At 40.6% G+C, this 9,576-nt stretch overlaps 2 protein-coding genes across 2 annotated transcripts in view; both read left to right on the top strand.

The window, feature by feature from the left end:
• Positions 1-903: 903 nt before the first annotated feature.
• On the top strand, positions 904-4,463 carry rab5if (RAB5 interacting factor). The gene is made up of 4 exons (XM_019868477.1): positions 904-1,223; positions 2,280-2,383; positions 2,475-2,604; positions 2,926-4,463. Exons 1-4 carry the CDS (start codon positions 1,116-1,118, stop codon positions 2,965-2,967), a joined length of 384 nt encoding a protein of 127 aa, XP_019724036.1. The 5' UTR covers positions 904-1,115; the 3' UTR covers positions 2,968-4,463.
• Positions 4,464-4,966: 503 nt separating this feature from the next.
• dhx35 (DEAH-box helicase 35) overlaps positions 4,967-9,576 on the top strand; it is a 13,260-nt gene continuing 8,650 nt past the window's right edge. Inside the window, exons 1-8 of the mRNA XM_019868475.1 lie at positions 4,967-5,067; positions 5,347-5,474; positions 5,559-5,651; positions 7,762-7,839; positions 7,965-8,069; positions 8,722-8,783; positions 8,870-8,939; positions 9,135-9,194. Coding sequence (XP_019724034.1) covers positions 5,028-5,067; positions 5,347-5,474; positions 5,559-5,651; positions 7,762-7,839; positions 7,965-8,069; positions 8,722-8,783; positions 8,870-8,939; positions 9,135-9,194 — 636 coding nt within the window. The 5' untranslated portion in view covers positions 4,967-5,027. The remainder of the gene's footprint in view (positions 5,068-5,346; positions 5,475-5,558; positions 5,652-7,761; positions 7,840-7,964; positions 8,070-8,721; positions 8,784-8,869; positions 8,940-9,134; positions 9,195-9,576) is intronic.

A 9,576-nucleotide genomic window follows, 5' to 3' on the forward strand; every position in this document is an offset into this window, starting at 1 on the left:
ATTAGAGTTTTAAACCAGCGTTAGTGTTTCAAAGTCGGATTTTGATCTGGGGTTATAATTTCAAATTTGGGTTTGTGTTTCAAAACAGGTTTTTAAACTGGGGTTAGGATTTAAAATTAGGGCTTTAAACCAGGGGCATGCAGATGGTGAGGCCACTGCCATTCACCTGATAGGACGGACATCTACAACAGCTTTTTTTTCGCTAACAGTTTGGTCATACGCAACAATAATGATATTTTAGCTGTACGAGTCCCTGCTATCCTCCTCCAACACTGTCATTTCTAAATTTCCACCAATGCAAGTTAGAAGAAAAGTTAGAGAAAACTAAGGTAGGTGGCACTCTTTTATTTTTGGTGCAGAAGATCAACACACAATAATATTAGGAAAATGTCACTGGGGATCTACTGTATTTTTCAAACATCCCCGCAGGTTAATCATATGGCCCTTGGGGCTACCTGCTGATCGTGAGCATCATGTTGACGATCCCTGCCTTAAAGTATTTACAGACAGTTGACGGCTGGCTCTGACTCCACCCCACCACAAAAGCATATGTCAGGCTGGTAAAGTGGTATTGGTGTTGTGGTATTGGAGCATTTTTTTTTCTTGAGTCCGCATATAAGTACAGAGAGGTGCAGAATCGGTCCTGGTTTCAGGGCATCCCTATCAACAACTGCAATAAGTTAGACCTGAGGAAGTCAGTGTTGCGCTTTAAATTAAATATTTTGGTAAACAATGCATTAATTCCTTTATTTATTGGAAAAGATGTAATGACTCGTAAGCGCGTTCGTGTGACTGAAATAGGTTTACATTTATTGACCACTTGGTGTCGCTGTAGATTTTCTGGACCTTTATGGCAATAGAAACGCAAGGACGTCGCCATCCATGATTGGCTAACTCCAGCCGGGGTCAACCTACACTGCGCATGCTCAGTCGGCCTTTTGAGTCAAGCGTCTGAAATCTGTCAGATCAGCGGACTGTCCTAACTCTTAAAACCTTCCTATACAGCACAACACCAATCGCATTTACTCCGCGCCAGATACTTTTATTTACTTTAAGGCGCCTTTAGTTTGTATTTTTTGTTATTCGACGTGTGTGACGTACAGAAGCTGTAAAGAATGACGAGCAGCTCAAAGCGGAAAGAAGAAAGTCATCTGCTGAATGGGGGTGTCAAACACTCCACATGGAGCAAAGCGTTCAACAGCAATGCAGTTTGGGAGGAGAAGGTCAGTCAGCAGCGCTTTAAAAAAACGTAACCAGTCTTATTGACGGATTTTGTTTTGCGTAAAACACCTGGTTTGTTGTCCATTGCATCAGAGGCAAATAATAGTGATTTTGCGGTGATGTTAAAATCGTTCATAATCGACTCAGATTAGCCAATCTAAATGAACAGTTTTGAATTTGCTGAATGCATATTTGGTTTTGCATTCTCAAAGTGATCGGTCAAAATATTCTTAATTTTGACAGCTGAATCTGTTTTTTTTTTTTAACCCAAAGACAAAACCCCCCAAAATATCCAGTTCGTAATCTAGAAATGGATTGTGATGGAGTGTGTAAAACTAGTACAATAAAGTAATATTTTAATATGCAATGAGATATAAATAAGTAAATATAAACAGGCTGCTGTAAATATTGTGTTTCTGCAATGTAACTTAATTCATCTTTATAGAGCACCTTTAAAAACAATAAAAAAGCTGAAAACATAGAAGACACTAAAATAAGGGCAGAGTCTTCTGCTGTGTTGACAGATAAGGAATAGAAATTGGGTTTCAGGTGTTTTCTAAAAAATGGACATTGAGGGAGGCCTTTCCTTTTCTAATGTGCACCTGTATGTCATTGTAAAGTTTGGGAACAGCAATAGAAAAAGCTCGATCCCCTCTGAGCGTTCGCTTAGACTTGGGTCCCTCTATGTCTTAGGATGCATGATGCATCCGGCAGGAGTGTTGGGATGTAGCAACTCAGAGAGCTAAGGTGGGAGGAGACCTTTCTGAGATTTGCAAGCAAACAGCAGAATATTAAAATGAATTCTTATGCAGAGGGAGCCAATAGAGGAAGGACAGAATAGGAGGTGTTTGCTCCCTCTTATGTGTTTCAGTTCATCTGCGAGCTGCAGCATTTCAAACTAATGAATTATTATTAGCAAACGTCTACGATTTCAGGAAACAAAACATGTTTATTTGACTGAGACAGTGAGAAACAAAACATGCGCATGGTGATGTGTTGCAGGGATCTAACTGATAATGCACCATTATGCTTAATTTTTCTTCTCTGAATCTTTGAAGGATGAGTTTTTAGATGTGATTTACTGGCTCCGGCAAATCATTGCAGTGATCCTTGGTGTCATCTGGGGAGTCGCCCCACTGAAAGGATTTCTGGGAATAGCCATGTAAGTAAGCATTGTTCAACCCGTCTTTTCTTCATATTTCATCAGCTTGACGCTGCGGGCTAATTTTCTCGTTATGTTTTTGCCTCATTAGATTCTGTGTCATCAATGCGGGCGTCCTCTACGTATACTTCAGCAGCTTTCAGCAGATAGATGAGGAAGAATACGGTGGAACGTGGGAGCTCACCAAAGAAGGCTTCATGACATCTTTTGCTCTGTTTCTGGTCAGGGAATATTTCATGATGCATGCATAGAACACCTGAAAACCATCTTTTAGGCTTGTAAAATTTGTGCTTTGTTGTTTTATAAAAGAAGGATTATTTATTTCGTGTGATTAAAAAAAAATGTGTCCGATAAAATGGGATTTAGGTGGTTACAGTCCTACTGACAATACCTTACTTTCAGTATACTATACAGTATAACAAAATATATTCATGATCGAGAGATGAAAATTGTTGCTCTTGTGCGTATGAATCAACAGTTCAAGCTTGCCATTATTGGACTCGGCTCAATAATTAATATCTCCCATTGTTTGTCTTTCTCAGGTGGTGTGGATTATCTTTTACACAGCCCTACACTTTGACTGAAAGCTATTCCACCCAACAATTTATATGAACATTTGTGTCAAGAAGCAGGAACTCTCTGTCTTAAAGGGTGCTGATGTGGCCACAAACAGTATGACTCCTCAGTGTGCACTACATAATGGAAATAATTGGTTGAAGATGGACATGATTTAATCAGTTTCTGTTGTCGCTGGGCTACATTTTATGGGTGACAAACCTTCACATTTGTCATTCTTCCTCCCTTGTGTCGTAGTCACCATGGCTGACAAAACTTTAAAAAACATTGTGGCTCTGGTTCAATTTCGAATGAATCAAAGCCTTGTTAGGAAATGGAGTATAGATGCTATTCTTTTGACTGACTTATCTGCTGGAGAACATGCATATTGGCATCTGTTAGTACAATATATTCAGTTCATTGTACCGGTTTAACTCCCACGCTGGTCCCTCAGGTGCAGATAATACAGCTCATTTTCTTCCTGACCGTCACTCGGGTAATGTTGATGCTATTTGTTGCTTTTAGGATAAATCACACCGGTTGAATGCATTGATATTGATACAGTTTTTTTTTTTTTTTTACTGTCATACCAAGTGTGTCAGAAAACATCACAGGACTGGTGTCACAAAAGATATTTCAAATTCATGTTGCATGACTATTGCCTTCATGGGCAGGAACTGTCAGATGTTTAGGGCATTGTGAGCAGTTGCCTTTTAACTGCCACAACTTGAGCTGCTCCTTGTGCACTGAACCAAGTAAACATCATAGGATCCCTTCCCTTTCAAGATGGTTTTGAAATATATCTTTCGTGACACCAGTACCGAATCTGTACCGACACACCTCGGATTATGCCTTTGCAATTTAATTGCTAGATTGTGTTTTTTTTTTTTTTTTTTTTGTCAATTGTCTTGTCTATTTGAATTGATCAAAAATTTCAGTTGGACTGCAGTAAGTTGATGTTTACCATCTGCTTCAAGTGTGTATGGTTTTAATAGTGGCTGCATTTTAGTATTGCTTTAACTCATTCTACCAGCCTCGATCTATCTGTCTATACAGTATATTAATCACAATCTGTCCATCCAGTGAGGAGGAAACTTAATTTTTGTAAGCTAAACTTGGCCTGTGCACACCAAGACAAACTGTTCGTATATCTCAGTGTGTCATTTATCAATGACTAGCAAAAGAGGGCATAGAAATAATTTAATGTAGCTTGCAGATCAATCTTACTTCTTGTTTTGAAATTTAAGGTATTTTGTAAATTCTGTTGAGCGAAGCTGTCGTCAAACTCAAATCGATGTACTTGCGTTACCTCTCACAGGATGTAACATTGCTCAGTGTTTTATAGTTGAGAACTTTTGATCTCAGTTCTGACAAAGTTGTAATGAAACTGTTTTTTATATATATATATATATATATATATATATGCGCATATGCATGCAGATTGTGGTTGAAACGATCGCGTTTTCTGATCAAATCTTTTGGGAATCATTAAACATGGGCTTCATTTGGCCTCCATTTTCAATGATTTTGTCTGTTTTATTTTTACCCATTGTTGACATAAATGACTGGGAACAAAAAGCATCGACTGTTCAGCGACTATTTTTATAACAGAAAAGGCTCAATTGAGACTGTGCGGATGGAACGGAAATTTTCTCAAACTATTTTCGTTGCGGGAGGGGGGTGGATGCATTGTTCCCTGGGTGGTGAATTTTAAAAAGGAGGATACCTCATTCTTTTCACAAACTGTCTTGAAATGCTCCATTCTTTGAACAAATATTCTTTTTAATGGAACACCTGAAAACAGATTTTTGGGTGTTGGAATTTTGTTGCTTTTCGCCCATTTCAAAGACTTTGTGATTAATTATTGTACAAATAAAAGCAGTATTGTAGTTCCAGTTCTCTTGGGCAGTGAATGAATTAAAAAGAAGAGAAACAAAGTACGGGGAGGGACTTAATTGATTTCCGTGATAATTATTGTTTGAAAACCTGAACGCTTCGAAACCAAATGAAATGAAGACGCTTCCGGGCAAAGTGAGGCTTGGCGGTAGTGACGTCACCAAAGAGGAATACGTTGTGACGTAATTCCAAGATGGCGGGCACGCGTTCCACGATGAAATTTTGGAAGCCCGGTACGTTAGTTAAGTGTGTGTTGATTGGCATCGTTTTTTTGTATGTTTGATTCCAAATTCACTCGCTTGTCAGCTTTACAAGCCACTCAGCCTTTGCGGGGGTCTTATGCCTCAATCCGGAATGTATGCGGTATGTGCAGCCAATTCTGGGGAGTCGCTTTTCAAATTAAAATACGGGGTGCAAAGTACAGTCGCGAGTTATCTGTCGTTCCTCTGGTGATGCGTTTGCACTGCATGCATTGGTTTCGTCAATTCCTTGTTCGTTTCTTGGGTGTTCAGGGTCCGAGGCACCTGGGATCTCCGAGGAACGTGAACTAAACACCGAGACCAGCGGTTCCACCGTCGTCTTCAATCCTTTCATTTCACTCTCCATCGAGAAACAGAGACAGAAGCTCCCCGTTTTCAAGGTGGCCCTAAGACCTTACTACATGTCTTTATCTGGGTCTCAAGGCACAGCGAGCTCATCATGGACCAACTGATTGTCTTTCCAGCACAGAAACAACATCCTGTACTTGGTAGAAAGCTATCAGACTGTCATCATAGTTGGGGAAACTGGATGTGGAAAGACGACACAGATCCCCCAGGTTTGTGCAACATTTTTACAACATAGAAGTGATGCAAAACAATGCATTAGTTTTGATTTATTATTCAATGAGTCTACATGCTGAGGGAGAAAAGGGAGGGAGTCATGAGGTGGGCTACACCATTTGATTTGACAGTTGCTCTGCAAGCTTGGAATATGAGTGACCGGACCACGATTTTTTCGAGGTACAAGCCATCATTTGGCCAATTATTATTTTTTGCTTGTATGTGTGAGTGCACACTTAAAATACAAGCAACACATGATGAGGAAGTAGTTCTCATCCTAGGTCATTGATGGTCTACACCAGGGGTGCCCAAACTTTGTGGACCGAAGATCTACTTTTCGTTCAATCAACCTCCCCGGATTGCCCCTTACCTCGCACGCACGCGCGCGCGTGCGCCATAATGCGAAGCCAAACACGGAACCAAGCGATGCACTTTTGCAGCCTGTTGACTATCGTAGCTCACACGTACCGTTTTAAAGTGCTTCCCTCAGCCCTCTAGATTCCTATTCTTTGCCCGTGCCCCCGATGAATTGTACACGAAGCAAACTCTGAATGAGAATAATGACGATCAAAGATATAGCGCAACAGCTCTGATCACAAGCTGCAATTGCAGACTGCTGAGCGCTAACAACTTCCGCTGACGTAGTCACGTGCCACCGTAGGTTAAAGATGTATATGCTTTATTTTATTTTATTTTTAAAATATTTCTTTGGGAAAATGAGACTGATAGGATGATTAGGGTGCAGTGTACATTAACACAAAAAATATATTACTAACATTCTACAAAGACACGTAAATGTTTTTTTTTCTCCTCTACACCTTTCGGATCTAATTGGGACGAGTCCTAGATCTACCGGTAGATCAGGATCGACGTAATGGGCACCCCTGGTCTACACCGTTTGGGCTGCTGTGTGAGGCCTTGCCTTGTCATGATGCAAGATGACTCTTTCTGACTGATGACCCCTGCGTTTGTTCGTTATGTCTTTCTTGACCTGCCTCAGCGGTTCACAGTAGTTGGCGCGAAGTTTGAAAGGGACGATGAAGTTAAAAGTGTTGATACATGATGCATCAATCCAAATATTTTTATGCTGAAGGAAATATGCTTTTGCACAGATGGGAAAAGTGTGTGCCAGTGCTGGGAGACTATGTTGAAAAGAAAGTCAGCTTCCATCTGTATTAGAAGTCCTTATACTGAAAAATTCACCTTATTTATTGAATGACCCTTGGACAATACTCACTGACATCATGTATATTCTTTATCCTGTATGAAAAATAACTAATCCGAACTTTTTGAGTTGTCGTCGAGGTATGTTCTTCATTTATGTCTACATAAAAGTATCACACAATGCTTCCCGGTGGCCAAGGTGGGCACATGAGAAGGAGCAGCACACTGAATTGGATTGCAGCATTAAATCATGATGCATAAAACTGTTTAAGTCATTATGTTCTATTTAATTGTTATTTTGTTTTTATAAACTACAATATTGTAGAATGCTATTTTTCCTTTTTTAAAAAAAACTACATGTTTTTTGAAGGGGAGGCTTGAATGGATTAATGGCAGTTCCCTTCAGTGGGGAAAGATGATTTAAGATGTAAATGTTTTGAGTTGTGAACATGGTCACGGAACGAATTCAATTAATATGTCAAAGCACCACTGTATATGCACTTCCTACTTTGTCAAGAAAAGGCTTGTTACTTTTTTCTATGGATGCCAACATGCCTTAAAAAATACAGAGAGGTAAAGTCTGATTGAGATCTTGATTGATTGAAATCTTCGGGTCAGGTAGAAAAAAGGGGACAGGATTTTTTTTTTTTTTACTATGACACTGGAATAGAATCAGTATCTTTACTTTCACCAGCCTCTTAAAAATATGTTTTTATTTATTTGTTTAAAACGAGTATCTCAACTTTTACTTAAGTACAGAATAGAATGTGAGCACTGTTCCAAATCAGCTGAGCGGTGATGTCCTCAAGTGTGACTTGAACTCAACTTGACCTCTTCTCTGTGGTGTGGTCCGGGTTTGTGTTGCGTCAGCGCTCCTGCAACATTGATGTCATTCTACTCTGCTCATTCTGCAGCTATCTTTTTGAATTTATCTACCCTCAGTACCTGCTGGAAGCTGGCTGGGCGGCTGAGGGGAGGGTGATTGGAGTGACACAGCCTCGACGTGTGGCTGCTATCTCTGTAAGAGCTCTGCAGATGTCCCATAGTTTGCCTTTTCTTTCTCAGAGTCCTTTCACTCAAGGAAAATCAGTTCAACACTCAAGGACGTGGCCGCTTCAAGCACTTTTACTTTCCCTTGTCGTTAGGTGGCTAGCCGTGTTGCAGAAGAGAGAGCCGCCCGGTTAGGACATGAGGTGGGCTACACCATTCGATTTGACGACTGCTCTGACCCCCAAGCCACAAGGATCAAGGTATTCACAAACACATGGCAAACTGTTTTTATGCAGGGGTGCCTTGAAATACGAGACACTCAACTCAATCCTATCATTAAATAGCATCTACGTTGCAGTGCTATTAGCCTCAAAGCAATGGCTTGAGCACAAACGGTGCAGTAGGACATATAGACAGACAATACAACAGTACTCAGTCATATATTCTTGATCCTCTACAAATAAAAAAACATATGACTGGCCTTGCTGATGAGCTGAGGGGAGTTGACGTCTCAATTAACAGTATATGTGTCTGTCTCTTATGCTGCCCCCAGGTGGCCAATGTATGCACACCAGGAGGAGCAGCGCAGTGGCCAGTCATTTGATAAAATGTGTTAAAAATGTTATTTTGCATTCTATTTCATTATGTCATTACCATGGGTTTGTATGAAGTACTGTGTCATATTATGGAGCGATGCTTTCCCTGATTAAAATACACATGACAATTTTTCTTGTTTTTGGGGGTAAGGCTAGAATGAATTAACGGCATCTCCATTCATTTCAATGGGGATAGATGATTTGATATTTCATTGTTTTGACCAATTAAATTTACCTATTCTCAAGGCACAACTGTAAAGTGCACACATAACGTAATAACACAACGTTGATCTCTTCCTATGCCTTTGGGCTTCAGTTCCTGACAGATGGAATATTAGTCCGGGAGATGATGGCCGATCCGCTGCTTAAAAAATACAGGTAGTGCCATGAAACCGCAAAGTTGACCTGCTTTAGTGGCTCCTCGTAGCTGTAATGTTTTCTGCTTTGGTGTCTGTCTTTCGCAGTGTCCTGATGCTGGATGAAGCGCACGAGAGAACCCTGTACACAGACATAGCCATCGGCCTGCTTAAGAAGGTACCACAAGTTCAAATTATAAGTCAGGGGTGTCAAACTGGTTTTCATTACTAGTATGTTTCATGTGGGAAGCCTATTGCCACTGCCTTTGATTTTTATAATTTTATGACTAGTATTGAAACTTTGTGGCAAGCAGTCCGGGGGCTTTCCTCTTATTTCACTTTCATGAGCCTTGCGAATCTTTTTCTTGATCAGATCCAGAAGAAACGTCGAGACCTGCGGCTGATTGTGGCCTCTGCCACTTTAGATGCCAAGGTAACTACATCATTCAGATTGTGTGAGAGGCTGGAATAGTGAAAAAAAGTCATTGCCAGGTCAGATTTCTTTGGACTGACAATGCGATACAATGCAGTGTTCAATGTCAGCTGAAATGTCAATGTTGTCTACATGTGCAAGTTACTCAGTCAGATTGGGATGTACGTTTCAGATACAGAGCTGTGCCTCGGGGGGGTAGACTGAATGGTGTGTTCACTTCCCAGCTCCACTGTGCCAATGTGTCCTTGACAGTGAATCGATGATTTGCAAGCAGTATTGTCACAGGTCCAAAGTTCTGGCTCCGTACTACAAAAAAAAAAAGTTGTGTGTGCGCGCGCGCGTGTGTGTGTGTGTGTGTGTGTGTGTGTGTGTGTGTGTGTGT

This window comes from Hippocampus comes, unplaced genomic scaffold, assembly GCF_001891065.2.
Source record: "Hippocampus comes isolate QL1 unplaced genomic scaffold, H_comes_QL1_v1.1 scaffold41, whole genome shotgun sequence".
Taxonomy (NCBI): Eukaryota; Metazoa; Chordata; class Actinopteri; order Syngnathiformes; family Syngnathidae; genus Hippocampus; species Hippocampus comes.

What these genes read in the sequence shown, in the direction of transcription:
- rab5if (XM_019868477.1), top strand. Translation starts at nt 1,116, where the DNA reads ATGACGAGCAGCTCAAAGCGGAAAGAAGAAAGTCATCTGCTGAATGGG. An exon ending in ATGCAGTTTGGGAGGAGAAG is followed by an intron (nt 1,224 to 2,279) that starts GTCAGTCAGCAG and finishes GAATCTTTGAAG; the next exon opens with GATGAGTTTTTAGATGTGAT. An exon ending in CATCTTTTGCTCTGTTTCTG is followed by an intron (nt 2,605 to 2,925) that starts GTCAGGGAATAT and finishes TGTCTTTCTCAG; the next exon opens with GTGGTGTGGATTATCTTTTA.